Source organism: Schistocerca cancellata, chromosome 2 (assembly GCF_023864275.1).
Source record: "Schistocerca cancellata isolate TAMUIC-IGC-003103 chromosome 2, iqSchCanc2.1, whole genome shotgun sequence".
Lineage (NCBI taxonomy): Eukaryota > Metazoa > Arthropoda > Insecta > Orthoptera > Acrididae > Schistocerca > Schistocerca cancellata.
Genome location: NC_064627.1, coordinates 575,904,467 through 575,922,562, shown reverse-complemented (window position 1 = coordinate 575,922,562; position 18,096 = coordinate 575,904,467). Strand labels below are relative to the sequence as shown.

At 44.3% G+C, this 18,096-nt stretch overlaps 1 protein-coding gene and 1 non-coding gene across 2 annotated transcripts in view; both read left to right on the top strand.

Moving 5' to 3' along the window:
- LOC126156646 (histone-lysine N-methyltransferase, H3 lysine-79 specific-like) overlaps positions 1–18,096 on the top strand; it is a 715,177-nt gene that overhangs the window by 586,944 nt on the left and 110,137 nt on the right. Inside the window, exons 3-5 of the mRNA XM_049916323.1 lie at positions 6,973–7,303; positions 10,950–11,178; positions 17,164–17,299. Coding sequence (XP_049772280.1) covers positions 6,973–7,303; positions 10,950–11,178; positions 17,164–17,299 — 696 coding nt within the window. The remainder of the gene's footprint in view (positions 1–6,972; positions 7,304–10,949; positions 11,179–17,163; positions 17,300–18,096) is intronic.
- On the top strand, positions 6,279–6,353 carry Trnas-cga (transfer RNA serine (anticodon CGA)). Its single transcript has one exon. It is a non-coding gene; the product is annotated as a tRNA-Ser (tRNA).

The following is an 18,096-nucleotide window of genomic DNA, read 5'->3' as shown; positions in this document are numbered from 1 at the left end:
AATGTACGCCGCGCTTGTTCCATTTCGTAGAACGTTCTCTTCATTGTCGTAGGACTGTAAGAAACAGCATTCGACTGACCACGATTTATTACGAGCAGTAAGAACACAGTGAGTATTCCCATGTTTGCTGCGCCAGCTCAGACTTGACAGAAATTTCGTCTTTCAGGAGACTATCCCTACTAAGAAAAAGATTTTTTGCCAGTATTATCAGTTGACTTGGAACACACTTCAAATAACAAATGACAATATATCGTTGTACCAACTGACAACACGCATATTTTATTCCCCTGTCAGTCTTGAAGTTTGCGTGATGCGGCTTGCCATGAATTCCTCTCCTGTGCCAACCTTTTCATCTCAGAGTAGCACTTGCAGCCTACGTCCTCAATTACGAGGGTTGCCCAGAAAGTTAGGCACTGCATTTTTTTTTTTCAGCCGAAAGCAATGCTATGACTGCGAAACGTTACGTATGTATTATTTGAAGTCTCCTGAGTGAGCGCGCCCAATTTCCGTCTCTTCCGACAGATAGCGTAGCTGTACGACAGTTTCAAAATGGCGTCTGCAGGTGAGGTACGTTACAAGCAACGTGCTGTCATCCATTTTCTCACAGCAGAGAAAGAAACTGCGGGGAGTATTTACAAACACTTGTGCAAAGTCTATGGAGCATCTACTGTCGACAGAAGTACAGTTAGTCGCTGGGCACGGACGGTGAGGTCATCAGAAGGCGGTTCGGCGGAGCTCCACGATTCGCAGCTGTCGGGGAGACCCTCCACGGCTGTCACACCTGACATGCTGCAGCGAGCTGATGTTATTTGCAATTTAAAGATGCCATTCGTGGAAAACATTTTGAGAACGATGAGGAGGTGATTCACACAGTGAAGTGAACTGTGCCACCGACCACCTTCAAACGATAATCGATGCTAACGTTATACCTCTGTATGGAACTTTGGAGAAAGTTGACCTTGAGATAACCTAATGGAAACAAAACAATCAAATTGGGATTCGTTTCCGAAACACTCCAGCAGAGTATAACTAAAGGTAAATGGTGGGTCTGGAACAGTCGTTCTCCCAGCACAATAGCAAGTTGTAACATCACATTTTTTAACCGGTCGCCAGCCTAATTAGGCATTCTTGTGTCAAGCTAAATGATAAAGCAGAAGGCAGTGCTAAGGCTAATCTAACCTTCCTTGACACACACACACACACACACACACACACAACACACACATACTAAACTCTTTCCTTACGTCTGTTCACACTACAAACACAGTAACTTAAACTTGCAGACGAAGATGCTACTAACTAGTAAGTCAGATAAACAAATGACCAGTGAGATAGTAAACAGCAAGATATGCCTCTAAGGGAACTAGATGCAACTGTTTATAAAACCAATTACCGACACACATGAAACTATAGACGATTTCTTTTATCTTGGCGGCTCGCGCATGCCCGTCCAGACGCGGGAGATTGCTGCGTTGCCTGTTGCAAACGACGCACGCGCCAAGAGAAGCAGCGCAATAGTATAGAGTAGTCCGCAAACTTACGTTTCTGGGGGAGCGTGCAGTTTATGAAGTAAAGCCACCACGGCCGCATCAACCCTTTCGCTGCTACAGAGGTGCTCCCCGCATTCCGCGCTGTGCGCGATTTTGTCATCATTGCACTGCTCGCCTGTGCTGACACATGGTGTTCAGACTGCTTTGACACACTTATCATTCGATTTCACAAAAACTATTTGGCCCAAAAATTTGATTTTTACACACCTTCTTGACTGATACCTTCCCCCCATAAATGACTTAATTTTGTTTCGGTGTTCAACGCAGTTATTGTGCAGCATTAAATGTGGTAAACCTTTGTACGAAATTTTGAGAGTTTGCAGAGGTAAAAGTCTATAGCGTATTCTTTCCGTATGGTCGATTTTAGTTGCCACAATGTTGAGAATGAAATGTGGACAATATACCTAAATTTCATATAAAATTTACTGAATAACAATATCTCATTTAAGTACCAGATAGATGTCGTATGGAATATTGAGAAATATTGCATCTTTCGCGACTGTAATAAAATTTTTATTTATACCAGAGTAATTTCACTTTTTTCTAAATAGTTCTGATTAAAACAAAATTGGCGAAGTACACAAAACTGAATTGTGGACGTAATAAAACACAGAAACTAAAATATATTGTCAGTGAGGCGCAATGCGCAAAAAATTTCTGTTTGTCACAACGGACAGCAAATACTTGCCAAAACATAGATCAGTTGACGAAAACATTGAATATGATGATGTTGCCAAAGCAGTGAAGCAAAGACTTGCGTCAGACAATCAAGTAGCTCGGCAACGTACGAGCCGAAATTCTGCTCTAAATAATACTTTTAATACTGTCGCAAAGAATATATTTCAATATGAATAGTAAAACAGCGACTGCGGAAGAGAAGATATACAAACAAAACAGATAACATGAATATTCTGTGTGCCTTTTCATTGTTTTTAATTGCTGTGAAAAGAAATATTGGAGGACAAAATTAGAAAAACCGAAAACTTATTATGATTATAATGAAGAGACAAAGGACTAGAAATTTCAAAAAATTACATTCAAACGAATAAAATTCATGAAGTAAGACACTTCGATATTGTTTTTAAATAAACAAAATATTAAGCACCGAATAAGGTTTGAACATAGAACTTTTCGCTTAGCAGTACCCAAACGCCTTAACCACTACGCTAACGCAGCTCGTCATTCGAATAAATTCCTGGAGGACTTTAAAACGTCACGCAAAATAAAGACAAACACTGTTGGTATGACTATGAATTATTCACGTTTCCTCGAAGTACAATAGGAACTAAACAATTACCGCTGTTCTTTATTGCGAAAAAGCGGTTGGTGAGAATGATACAAACACCTTTCCTTGCTATCGCCTGAATTAGGAGGCTTATTGATTGTTTGGTTTAATTAATTAATAGAAAATGAAGCAGTTGGTATAAAGAATGCTTTTTCCATACTTTCTATAAAAGACAATCTGCTATCAAGACATTGCTTTTGTTCAATTACTTTGTTTATGACTGAACGTTTCTAAAACTGAAGCCACTCGTCCGTAGTCTGCACTGCAGTCAAGCTCTGGCAAAATCGTTCTCTGTTCATTGACTGACTGTGTTTTGTGACGTCAGATGCGCAGAACGAACTTAAACTCGGCCGCCGTCGTAAATGACGCACACTTTAGTAGCAGTACTGAACAGGGAAAAGCTTGAAATGATTCTGAATTTAAATCAGGGGATGTGTGCTAATGGTCATAATCTATAACTTCATTGGTTAGTACAGGGTCTCTATGTCTATGCATTAATCAAGTTAACTATAGAACAGGTAACACAGTAAATAGTTCTTTCTTAAACTCGGTTTGAAGCAACAAAACAAAATGAAAATCTAACTACACTGGTTCTGAAGCAGCCTTTGCGTTGCTTCATTAACTAACTAGGATAGTATATGAGGACCCTTAAACTTTCAAGGTTTGAAGAACCATGCTCATTAACAAAACTACACCAGCACACATGAGAAGTTATAAGTATTGTTATCATTAATTATGAATTACGTAAAGCACAACAAACGATAACTCTTTCAGTAGCAAATGTGCTTTGATAAGCAGTCTTTTGACCTAATCAAAAGTATAATTCGCTGTGCAACTGACAACACAACATTAAATTCAAGTTCAACCACTTTCACATAACAAATTAGGACAGTCGGAATTAAAATCACTGGGATAGGATTCCTGTCCTGGTTTGTGATTTGGGATAATCATGGGTGTAAGATAGAGTTTTTAGCAACACCACGATTGTTATTAGAATCAACCAGATTTCAGAAGTACCTGGTCCATTTACAGAGGGCCAAATATAAACAATTTAGTGGAAGGCTGACGGCACTGGTGGCGCAATTTGCAGTGGCTGTTAACCTGGCGGGGATATAATCATATTATTGGCCTCGCCCTGTTACATACCTTCTTGGCGTCGGAATTATATTTATATAGGGACAAAAACCATGCCATGATAATGGTAACACCAGATGTAGCATCCGAGGTCCATAAATACTGCTCTTAAGCCCGTTTGGTCTCTAAACTCCAGAAACATGGGCCACAATTATCCGCTACTGCTAACGAGATGTTGACCACAGCACTGCTCGGTCCAGACTCCTGACCCGTCACAAAGGACGAGTTGCCACTTGCGCGCCAACCACACCTTTTACACTCCGCCAGGCTACTTCCGTAGCTGTCGGGCTTCCTCACAACTTTTACATTCAACCCTATGTTCCCTAACTATGGCCCAAGTCATTTACAATACGTTAAATAACAATCACTTCAGTAGTTATTTAAATTCACAAGCATAATTTAAACAATATCTTTCAAAAGTTCACTTAATTGAAATATTTATACAAAGTCAAAGAATTTCCATGACATATAACAACACGCTATATAAGCAGCACTACAAACTGACATACGAAACAGGTCGAAAATAGGTGTTACAGAATCACTGGCTCCGCCTCCAGGACAAGGATTGGTACCGACGCGGCATACACGCCCTCGTTTCGCACTGGAGGAAGGCCATAGAAAACGATGGAGATTACGTGGGAAAACAGGGCGTGTAGATAAAACACTACTCTTTCGTGTGTGTAATTCTCATTATGTCCAATGAAGAATTGTTAAGGAAAAAATGCGGTGGATTACTCTCTGGAAAACCCTCGTATTTGCTGCATGTATTCCAATCTCTGTCTTCCTATACAGGTTTTACGCTCTACAGCCCCCTCAAGTACCATGGAAATTATTCACTGGTGTCTGAACAGACGTCCTATTTTCCTGCCCCTTCTTCTTGTCAATGTTTTCCATATGTTTCTTTCCTCACAAATGCTGAGAAGAACGCCTCATTCCTCGCCCTCTGAGTAAATCAAATTTTCAACACTCTTTTGTAGACCACATCTCACACGCTTCGATTCTCTTCTGTTCCGATTTTCCAACAGTTCATGCTTCACTATCATACAATGCTGTGCTCCAAATGTACATTCTCAGAAATTTCTTTCTCAGATTAAGAGCTATGTTTGATACTAGTCGACTTCTCTCATCCAGGAATACCCTTTTTCCGGTGATAAGTCGCTTTTATGTTCTCCATGTTCCGTACGTCATGGGTTTCTTGCTGCCTAGGTAGCAGAGTTCTGATGTTAAGTTTCTCTTTGTTTACATTTCTGCTACTTCTCATTGCTTTCGTCTTTCTTCGGTTTTCTCTCAATCCATATTCTGTACTTGTTAGGCTGCTTTCTCCATTCAGCAGATCCTGCAATTCTTCTTCGATTTCAATGAGGATAGCAATATCATCCGTGAGCCTTATTTCTGATATCCAATCACCTTGAATTTTAATCCCACTCTTGAAACTTTCTCTTATTTCCGTGATTCTTTCTCGAAGTATAGACTGAACAGCAGGGACGAAGAACTACTTCCCCGTCTTACACCCTTTTTAATCCAAGCACTTAGATCTTGATCTTCCAGTCTTGTTTTTCCCCAATGGTTCTTGTGCAGTATGTATATCGCCCCTATTTTTCTCAAAATTTCGAACAACTTGCAACATTTTACATTGTCGAACGCTTTTCCGAGGTCGACAATCCTTTTTTTTCTTTTTTAGTCCGGCTTTCATTGTCATCAGCAACGACGGAAATGCCTCTCTGGTGCCTTTCCCTTTCCTATAGATAAACTGATCGTCATCTGCCAGATCCTCAATTATCTTTTCCATTCTACCTTGTTTTATTCTCGACAGCAACTTAGATGCATGAGCTGTTAAGCAGACTGTGCGGTAACTCTCGCAGTTTTCGGCTCTTCGGAATTGTGTGGATGATGAAGTTTGATGGTATATCGCAATTCTGATACATTTTACACACCAAGGGGAACGGTCGTTTTGTTGCCACTTACCCCAATGATTTTTGAAATTTTGGTGGAGTGTCATGTATTCCTTCTATCTTAAATCCTCCAAAGCTCTTTTAAATTGTGATTCTAATACTGATACCCTAACTCTTCCCTGTCGCCACCTGTTTCTTCTTCTGTCACATAATCAGACAAGCCCTCCCCTCACAGATGCCTGCAATCTACTCTCTTCTCTGCATTAACAGTGGAATTCCCATTGCACAATTAATATTATCATCCTTTCTTCCAGGAGTGCTAGTTTTGAAAGGTTCGTAGGAGAGCTTCTGTGAAGTTTGGAAGGTAGGAAACGAGGTAGCGGCGGAATTAAAGCTGTGAGGAGGGGCCATGAGCCGTGCTTGGGTAGCTCAGTTGGTAGAGCACTTGCCTGCGAAAGGCAAAGGTCCCGAGTTCGAGTCTCGGCCCGGCACACAGTTTCAGTCCGCCAGGAAGTTTGATTATCACCCTTGCTTTCAGTTTCACCGACGGTTGCTATAACTTGTATGCTACGTCAGTCTTTCCAGCTATCATCTTTCTTCGATTTCTTCACATTTTTCAGTCATTTCGACGTAGATTCCATGTGCTTCCTATTTATTTTACTCCTAAGTAACTTGTGTTTCTGCATTCCTGAAATTTACTGAACATGTTTATACTTCCTTCTTTCGTTGACCGACTCAAATATTTGTTCTGTTACCCCCAATTTCTTCGCAGTTACCGTCCTTATACCTATGTTTTACTTTCCAACTTCTGCGATTGTCTTTTTTAGAAATGTCCATTCCCCTTCAACTGAACTGCCTACTGAGCGATTCACTATCGCAGGGATTTAACCGTCGTCCTGGCGTGTGCTAACCACTGTGTCACCTCGCTCGGTTGGAGTCGCTCGAGACTGCCGCCAGGCACCACTGCAGCGGTGTCCATCACGGGTTGTATTTTGTATATTGACGGTCTGCCGATGACCGTTGTGTGGTCGAAACTGCTTGCCGTACTGAGAATGAATTGCTCGTGTGGTTGTGTCGTCGAATGAAAGAGTGTTGTGTGGTGTGCGGGCAGGCGGGGCGCGGCGGCGGCGGCGCCCGCTGTCGCTGCTGTCGACGCTGCCGCTGGCGCCGCCGCGCGCCGGCTGGACGTCGCTGGAGGTGTCGGCGCCGCTGCGCGAGCTGCTGCTGGTGGCGGGCCGCGCGCTCGCCGTGCGCTTCGAGGCGCCGGGCGGCCGCCCCATCCCGCCGCGCGCCTTCCTGCAGCCCGACGACCGCGCCGCCTTCCTCGTCGTCTTCTCCGACGACGTCGCGGACCAGAACCACGTCGACGACGGCGGCGCTGACGGCGACGGCGTCGGCGGGCGGCAGGCGGCCAAGGCGGACGCCGAGGATTTCAGGCCGAGGTACAGTTCCCGCCACATACTGTGGCACCTGAGCGTCTGGCTGATGGGAATAAGTACCAGCGTGCGCCAAGTCTGCAGTGAAGAATCTGTTGACGTAACACAATAAACTTATTCAAAAAAAATGTTCAAATGTGTGTGAAATCTTATGTGACTTAACTGCTAAGGTCATCAGTCCCTAAGCTTACACACTACTTAACCTAACTTATCCTAAGGACAAACACTCACACCCATGCCCGAGGGAGGACTCGAAACTTCGCCCGGACCACCTGCACAGTCCATGATTGCTGCGCCTTAGACCGCACGGGCCGGCAGGAGTGACCGTGCGGTTCTGGGCTCTACAGTCTGGAGCCGGGTCGAATCCTGCCTCGGGCATGGATGTGTGTGATGTACTTAGGTTAGGAAGGATTAATTAGTTCTAAGTTCTAGGCGACTGATGACCTCAGAAGTTAAGTCGCATAGTGCCCAGAGCCATTTGAACCATTTTTGAGACCGCTCGGCTAATCCCGCGCGGCATAAACTTATTCCGATGGATGGTTTCTGTTGTCGTAGTCTTTAATGGAAACTTAAAGAGACTTGCGCTTATTCAACATAAATTATATTTTGAGACTGGATGCACACCCTTCTTACATTCACGCTTAACTGATAACCAGATAATGAACTTTGCAGAAGCACAGGGTGCTCATAATTAAATTTTCGCTGCTTGAACCAGTGTAGACGGAAAACGATTTACCGTATGCGTAGCCAACTTAACAGAAATGATGTTCAGACTGTGCACTGCAGGATTTTTGTTGTTAGTGGTGTTAGCGTCGTGACTTGCCGTTAAATGCCGGTACTGGTACGAAGACGTATGTCTGAAACACAAGAATTATTATTACAGTTGCTGACGTCCTCTCCCCGGTAGCTGAATGGTCAGCGTGGTGGATTGTCAGTCCTCTGGGCCCGCGTTCGATTCCCGGCTGGGTCGGGGAATTTTCTCCGCCCAGGGACTGGATGTTGCGCTGGCTGTCCTCATCCTCATCCTATCATCCTCATCGACTGCAGGTCGCCACCCGGCGAACGGTCTGCCCGACGGGGGCCCTAGGCATATGATTTAAAATGGTTCAAATGGCTCTGAGCACTATGGGACTTAACATCTATGGTCATCAGTCCCCTAGGACTTAGAACTACTGAAACCTAACTAACCTAAGGACATCACACACACCCATGCCCGAGGCAGGATTCGAACCTGCGACCGTAACGGTCGCGCGGTTCCAGACTGTAGCGCCAAGAACCGCTCGGCCACCCCGGCCAGCTATGATTAAAAAAATAAAAACAGTTGCAGACAGTCAAGATGGGTCTCGACAAGGTGAGGAGGGTTTTAGTCTGCGTAACCAAAACAGCGGCAGTAGTTCGTAAGATTCCACGGCGGGTGTCAGTTTGGACAAAATGCTTTTAACTATAGGACCGCGGAATTGTAACTACTAAAACAGCTAACAGCTAAACTATCGACATTTCGATCGACTTGCTGCGGTCCTCTTAGGGTGGGTCACTGCTGTATACTGGTGAATATCTTCCATTATAAACTGTCATCTCCGGTTATATGGTGGCTACCGACGTTACACATTTGTGGTAAGGTCTTATAGGACGAAACTACAGAGGTCATCGGTCCCTTACTACTTAATCTAACCTACACTAACTTACGCTAAGGACGACACACACACACACACCCATGCCCAAGGGAGGACTCGAACCTCCGACGGGGTGAGCCGCTCGGACCGTGACAAGGCGCCTTCGACCGCGTGACTACACCTTGCGGACAATGTGAAGACTGTGTTGTGGGCAAAATATATGACCCACAAATTACGCAGGCTGGTTGGCCATACGGAGTCTTGCGTTGAGTATTCTACCGCGCATTTCATCCAGCTTACACTAGAACAGCAAGCACTAGCTACGGATGCTATGGTCAACTTTGACATAAAATCTTTGTTTACCAAATTGTCTATAGCTGAAACCAGCAACATCCTACAGGAGCAAATACCGCCACCCATCTGCGACCTAGCGCAATTGTGCTTGTCATCGACATATTTTAATTGGCGGTGCTAATTTTATGAGCAAACAGATGGAATGGGTACGTGCTTCCCTCCCCCCCCCCCCCCCCCCCCCCCTTCGCCAATAGCAGCTGACATATTCGTGGAAGCCTTCGAGCAAACCGCTCTAAATTCCACGCCGTTGCGCCCACGCTGCTGGCTCAGGTACTTGGACGACACATTCGTCATATGGCCTCATGGGGAACTAGAATTACGTAGGTTTGATGGACACTTTAACAACTTACACAACAGTACACAGTTCACACCAGAAACAGCAAACAACTCCGAGTGTTTTGTTTTCTGGATGTGAAAGTGTACAGAACATCTAGCGGCAGACTAGGCTACAAAGGCTACAGGTCGGCGATGCACACCAACACATACCTAGACGTGGATTCGCACCACCATCCAGCACAAAAAAAACGCTTTGCTACGTACGCTGACAGCCCGTGCTCACCGGATTAGTGACGCCAACCACGTACAACAGGAACTTAATGAGGTCAAGACAACATTCCGTGAGAATGGATACAATAACAGAGACATACAACGAACTATGACGTACAGCGAAGACGAAACAGGCAATGGTATAGAAGATAATCTTCCTGTTGCTCGCTTACCCTATGTGAGGGCATCAGCGACCGTGTCGGCAAAATTCTGCGTAGCGCAGGAATAAGACCTATATTCCAGAGTGGATGAGAGATCCGAGATTTGTTGATGATCGCTAAGGATTCCGTGAATCCTCTCCAGATAGCAGGTGTGTTTGCCCGCATTGTGCACAACTCATCAAAAACATAGGATCAGCACATCAAATGCTGTTGTCTACGGGAAAGTATCTTTATTGGATAGTCATAAGGAAATAAGACTTTAGCACAGTTTTGGTGTAAAAATGGCAATCCTCTTTAAATGTGGATAAATGCAAGACAATGTGTACAATAAGTAGCAAGAATTCATTAGTATCGATTACAATATTAGTGGTGGACATCTTCAGCACGCAACTTTGTGTAAGTATTTAGTAGTAACACGAAGAAACGATGTGAAAGGGACGATGTTAAGTCAGTATTAGAAAAGGCGAATGGAAGACAGTTTTGCTGAAAGGATTCTGGGAAAGTGCATTGCTTCTAGAAAGGAAATCGCAAAATACTAGCGTGACCAATTCTAAATTATTGTTTCGTATATGAAATCGTTATCAACAACTTATGGATCTACTCTTTGGTTCATATTTCCAAAATACGTTTATGAAGAAGGTATCTTGTTTCCCTCTTGTTAGATATTCAAAAGAGAGACAAGCTAACCTCTCCCTTTTCTTACGATATTTCAGTTTGTTGTGTATCTCTTCCCAGAATCCCATGAAGGTAAGTGTTACCTCGACTCTACCGCTCTCACAGACATGCGGGTCCTTTGGTGCCTGAAACATGTGTCACAACTGTATCCATGTGGGCTACCCTCCTACTCATCACCACAACTGATACTTTCTAAAGTTATCAAGCGGCTAAACTGCTCTAAAAACTACAGATATGCATTTCACGTTCATTTTGCGTGCAGAACGGTATTCTTATCACGTTACCGTGTTTCGTGTGATTTAGGCACACCCACGACATGGTGGAGATGCTGCACGCAGCGGGTGCTGATGTCTTTCAGTCGTCCATCAGGGTCGCCAACAGCAGCACCAGCACCGGTTCCAGCCCCAGCGAGCAGACGACGGCGCCGCCCTCCTGGACAAGGCACACCAAACACCGGCTGATGCTGGAGAGCAACGCGCTCGAGCCAGACCCGGAACCCCAGCACTGGAGGCACCAGGGCTCCAGGCTGTTGGTGAGTGCCTCTGTACACTGCTCTAGGCGACAAGGTGTGACCATTAGTTTCTCGTGAGCTTGGCACAGATAGATAGAGGTATGTGAATACGAGGACAAGGTGGAGACACCGCTTATATCCATGATCCGCTGCTGTGAGATCGCCGTGCCTCCTTCGCCAATGCCACCTTTGGAAACTACATGGAGGGTCATGTAGTGAGTCCACCGCTCTCACAGGTGTTGTTCAACTCACGGTTCACCCAAGCGTTGTCAACAGTCCGATACAGAGCAGTTACTTCTTCCTCTAGTATCTACTTAGTTTGATTTAAAAGGCTGAGTCCTCCTTTCCAGTCCCGTCATTAAGGAAAAATTACTGGCAGAAACGATTCAGGCAAATGGCAAATGGCTCTGAGCACTATAGGACTTAACATCTGAAGTCATCAGTCTCCTAGAACTTATAACTACTTAAACCTAACTAACTTAAGGACATCACACACATCTCTGCCCCAGGCAGGATTCGAACCTGCGACCGTGGCGGTTGCGCGGTTCCAGACTGAAGCGCCTAGAACCGCCCTGCCATCCCGCCCGGCGAGTCAGGCAAAGAGAGCGTTCATCAACGGATGTCGAATCGCTGGTACACATAAGTAAAATTGACTTTTCATACGGTTTTTGAAAATATTGTCTGCGGTCGTTCAAATGGTTACACTAGAATATCGCGCCGACATCCTATATGTTAAGCAAACCCACACTTACGTACCAAGAGAGCTGCTGGTAAAACAGATCTTAATTCGACCGAAATAATTTCCATCAGACAGCATGAAATTGTTATATTAGTTTATATGCTACCATTGTTACTCTGGTGTCACAAAAGATAAAATTATAGAAACTTAATCTGGGTAACTATCATAAAGGATAAAATGCATCCATATAATTGAGTAATCTTAATACTCTCTCAGTTTGTATGTTCCCTACTGCTATGTGGAGTGTAGTGTACGAAGATTTTTTTATATTTTTATTTATTTTTTATTCTTTAAGGTATGATCGCTCGCAAAACGGAAACTATAGTGAAAATTGAGTGTTTTATTTGCAACATTTAGCTATACCTTCTAGCTACTTCTATACATCGTCGCCACTCCGGCTTAGACACCTGTTGTAGCGTTGTACCAACTTTCCAATACCATCGTCATAGAAGGTAACCGCCTTGGCTTCCTGCCAATTCTCCACGCTGGTCTTCAGCTCGCTGTCTGTGCCAAAATGCTGTCTTCATAGCCAGCAGTTCATGTGAGAAAAAGATGAAAATGAGAGGGAGACAGATCCGGGCTGTATAGTAGGTGTTCACTTCCCATCTAAAGCGCTGAGGGAGCTATGTGATCCAGCTGTAGTGTGCGGCCGAGTAATGTCATGAAGAAAGACGATGCCTGATGACAACCTTCTTGTTCACTTGTTCTGAATTGCGCTTCATAGACGATTTTCCCGGGTCGCTTGATCCACTCGCTGAACAAAATCATCGGATGATATTCACTTCCTTCTCTGATCGCATGCATCATGAACGTCTGTACTTCCTTGCACAGTTGCACAGTTACATCATGTGGGCTGCATAAAATCAGGTCGGCTGGTCCCAGCGGAGGTTCGAGTGCTCCCTCGGGCATGGGTGTGTGTGTTTGTCCTTAGGATAATTTAGGTTAAGTAGTGTGTAAGCTTAGGGACTGATGACCTTAGCAGTTATGTCCCATAAAATTTTACACACATTTGAACATTTTTTTGAAATCAGGCAGAAACCGTCAGCGCGAAGAAATTAAATGACAGCACACACTTCACATTTGGTGGCACTCTACAATGAGAAGCCAAAACCCACCGCGAAGTTGTATGCTGCCTGGTGGCTTTGTGGGCACATGACGCTGTAACAAAAGTATGAAAGCGGAGTAGACACGGACGTGGAATCACCCTGGCGAAGGTATGGGCTGCAAAGGGTAAAATCCATTGAGGTCAGCGACTTTGACAAAAGGCAGATTATTATTACGCAGATCCTGTGAATGGGTGTCTTGAAACGGGCGAAGCTGGTCGAACGTTCACGTGCTACTGTCGTGAGCATCTACGGAAAGAGTTAGGACAGTGGAACAATCACTAGGTGTTAAATGGTTGGACGTCCACGACTCTTATCAGAACGTGGGGTTCGGAGGCTTGTCTGCTCTGTAAAGTAGGATTAGATGGTGATCTGTGGCAGCTCTGCCTAAAGAGCGCAATGCTGGTTCACGCACAAATGTTTCATCGTACAATATTGAACATGGAATTCCGCAGCAGACCACTACTAAGTGTTCACTTGTTGACGCAACAACATCGTCAATTACGATTGGAGTGGGCGCAGGAGAATCGAGAATCGACCATTTATCGATGGATATGTGTCAGATCTTCGGGTGAATCATATTTTTGCTACACTAGGTCGATAGTCGTCTCCACAAACGCCATCATCTAGCTGAACGGCGGCTCGAAATGAGCTACGCGCCACGACGCAAGGTGCTGGGAGCATTATTGTGGTACGGGAGGCATTCTCCTGTGCTTGTATGGGACCTGCGGTAGTGCCAGAACAGCACTTCAGTGGTTTGAGGAGCATTATAGCGAACTCGCGTTGATATTTCGGCGACCAAATTAGTCTGATGTAAATCCTATTAAACCCATACGGATCGCTACCGGGACCCATCACCGAGTATGCAAATAAGCGGCCCCGTTACTTACTCGAATTACATGAGTTATGCTTAGACACTTAATGCCACATAACTCCACAAACTATCAACAGACTGTCGGATCCCTGATACGTTCCAAAGACGGACAAAGAAGCTATTAAGCAGGTTGTCATAAAGTTTTGGCTTATCGATCTGTTGTTCTAGACATCTTTTCCTGCCCGCTGTGCTCTCAAAACTGACAAATGTGACTTGACGTGCTGGACGGGCATACCAGAGACACTGCACAACAAATATGTGCAACGCCTCATCGCATTTCCTATGTGGTTTTAATTTCACGACCGGTCTGACTTTGGGGAAAAAGGGCCATGGTACATACTGACGAATGGAATAACTGATTTTTCGACAGCTTCGATGTAAGAATTGGATTCTGCCGCCAGCTCACGATGATACGTTACCATTTTCTTTAGATTCCAAGCCGTGGACTGTCAACTGCGTAAAATGTGATTTTTTAAAACTTTAGACGATTTATCGTCAACAGAAAATAATTCGAATTTTGTGAAGGTGTATAAGGAGGTTTTTCCTTAATTTTTAACTCATAACAAAGTAGCCGATTATATTCAAACGTAATCTTACTTCTCTCGGAGATGACACTATTACTGGACATTCGAAGAGGGCTCTCACTGATAGCGATGTAGAAAAAGTGCCCAATATAATATTTGATGATGAAAAGCTCTTGGGCTTCCAACCAGAAGACAGCGTTAAAATACTGAGACGTTTCGAAGAGTACCACACTGTCTTTGCCAGAAGATCATGAGTGTGATATTCATCGCAACTTCGTGGTGTTTCAATACTGGCTTACAGTTAGAAACAAGAGAGCTTTTCATCTGTAGTATAAGCCGTCAAAGTCTAAATTTACGTCTGGTATTTTATTTTTCGAAATTAAAGACGTACATAATGACTGAGTTCAAAGGTATATCATAAAAACTAAACTAGTACATTTTCATAGGGAATGAGAATTATTTGGTCAAGATTTATGCTCCTTATGTTGAACGCTTATCAAAGAAAAAGTTAAACGGAAGGTCTCTACAATTAAATACTGTCGTTGATTTCAGCAATGAGTGCTTACTGCGATGCCAAAGGTTTCTTTTGAGAGATTAAATTTCAGAGAGTGAAAGATTGACTAGCCGTGTAAACCTACTGGAGAAACAAATGTAGAACTGCCTACGAGATTACAGAGGAAAAAGAAATGAGGCCATCGTTTCCTGGGACAATGAATACTACTTTGACATTAGGAAAGCTAATTAACTTCGATGTTCGAGCTATTAAAACATCTACCGTATTCGTCACATTCCGCATCCTGTCACTCTCAGTTACTTGTGTATCGAGATGCATTCGTGCTTGGGGAAACCTCTTTATTCAAACGCAGGGATTTTCACCTGCCTCGAGATGACTGGGTGTTTGTGTTGTCCTCATCATTTCATCATCATCCAGGAAAGTGGCGAAATTGGACTGAGCAAAGATTGGGTAATTGTACGGGCGCTGATAACCACGCAGTTGAGCGCCTCACAAACCAAACATCATCATCATCATCATCATCAAACGCAGGGAGGACGGAACGCGGGTATTTTTCATATTTTCTACGGTATACACTTATAGCAAACATGCTGAATAATATTCACTGACATAGAATGGGAATACGCCGAGAGCCAGCGCAATTTTCACCGTGTTGACAGCTATACAGCGTCAAAAAAAAAAAAAAAAAAAAATGGCTCTGAGCACTATGGGACTCAACAGCTGTGGTCATTAGTCCTCTAGAACTTAGAACTACTTAAACCTAACTAACCTAAGGACATCACACACACCCATACCCGAGGCAGGATTCGAACCTGCGACCGTAGCAGCAGCGCGGCTCCGGACTGAAGTGCCTAGAACCGCACGGCCACCGCGGCCGGCTTATACTGCGTCAGGCCGGGAACTTTTTGCTGGCGTCATAGATGGTGTAGGTGGAAACGTGGCCGAAGTCTGGTTCATTCCAACCAGACCTAGCAGGTAACTTAATGTTTATGGGATCTCCTTTTGCTACAGTTACTAAGTACAACATTCGACGAAAGTAAGGAATACGAGTGTGTAGTGGAAATTACCAGTGCGGGACTTAAACTCATATTTCCTGCTTCAGTCGCCTTAACCTTTACGCTTTGAGACTGTTCGTCAAACCCTGACGAAAACTCTCATTTTACGTTTCCACCTAAGATTTCGGAACAGTGTTACGGGAAACGTGGGCGCAGCATTTATAGAACAGTCGGTAGAGATCTGTGGCCTATCCTTACATAAGGATGTAAATCGATTAATTGCACTTATAATTAGAAAGGTGAAACATTAGCATAAGTTCTTACGATTGGTAAATGGATTATTTTCATTGATGGAGTTAAAAAGTATACTGTGGGTTGAACTTTTTTTAAATAAAAAAAATAACACAGAAAGTGGAAGATCACGAAACGCAAACGCTGCAAAAAAATTGGGCCTGCGCTTATAAGGGGTAGACTTCGAGGAGGTAATCTTATATGTTCTTTAGGGTCGACAAATGTTGCTACAAACGAAGAAATCAGGTGGGATGTCACATGATGACGGGGGTAGATGGGGAAAAGCTGATGGCAAGAGACAGAAATTGAGGATTGCCCTGATTGAAAGTAGAGTAGGTAATGGAAGGTGAGATTTGATGCCGGCAAGGGTGGCCGACCGGTTCTAGGCGCGACAGTCTGGAACCGCGCGACCGCTACGGTCGCAGGTTCGAATCCTGCCTCGGGCATGGGTGTGTGTGATGTCGTTAGGTTAGTGAGGTTTAAGTAGTTCTAAGTTCTAGGGGACTGATGACCTCAGCAGTTAAGTCCCATAGTGCTCAGAGCGATTTGAACCATTTCAAATTTGATAGGATGGACGAATATTCATTGTCTTTGAGAGAGAGTCAGTAGAAGTTGCTTTGGCGGACGAAATGGGGATAAGTGTAGGGTTGGTGGTATCAGCAGTATTCCAGGATTGGAAATTAGAGGGAAAACAATAAGGTTGTTGGTGTCGAGTTTGCGGATAGTGTAAGATAAACTGAGCTGTGGCAAACATTCGCCAACTTTGGATTTATTTACCTAGAGAAAAGAAAAGAATTGTATGCAGACACTATGTTTCAATTCATTCGTAACTTATATCATTACCTACGCGCCGTTGAGAGACCCGCCCACTCGGTTGCTGTCTTTCACGCTCCTGGCGCTGGATGCTGTGTGATGTCGAAATACAGCTACTGGTACGTTTTGTGCTAATGTACGCTTGGTGTGCAGGTGAAGCGCTCCGTCGAGGACAACGAGCTGCCGGAGTCCGAGGCGGAGGACCCCGAGGCGGCTGGCCCGCGCCTGTCGCCCGACCTGCTGCTGCACGCCAGGGGCCCCGCCGCGCACCATGGCCGCGACGCTGCAGGTACCCGCCACCACGCACCACACACACAACACACCACCACGGGAGCAGGGAGGGGTGGAGCTGCATACAGACGATTATAGCAGATATTTTCAACATTTCGCTGCCCTATATAAATATTACTTTTAATTTTAATAACCAACAGCCTCAGTTGCGCCGTGTACCTAGAATTTACCTAGGTTTCTGTCGGGATAACTCAACGTTCTCCAGAATAAAAATAACTATCTTAAACTGCCTCGGCCCCACTTCGCGACCGCGATGCGGCAACCACGAGTCCTGTACAGGAGAGTACTCACCCCCTAGCTCCTTCTCGCTCTCTCTTTCTCTCTCTCGCACACACACACACACACACACACACACACACACACACACACACACACAATGCACAGACACCTCTGAAAGACTCAGAACAACCACCAGGAACGCTTTGAACTGTTTCACCGTCAGCCATCTTGTTTTTACACCTTCAACTGTTCCACTGTCCGCCATGTTTGCTTTTACAGCTAGTAAACAGTGAAACAGTGTCCGTGACAGTGACAGCGACAGCTCAGTATATAGTGTTTGACAGTGATGAAGATGAGGAAAAAGAAAACGTAAGTGAAACATAATGTAAACAGACACACACACACACACACACACACGCAGACAGACGTAATTAATTTCAGGCACAGAAATAACAATTTGCAAATCGTAATTTTGGCTTAAACAATTTATCTACTTTAAGGTGTAAGTGGTTGCAGATGACAAACTGTGAAACAAAACAGTCACTGTAGAAACACAATACATCATAAAAACCACAC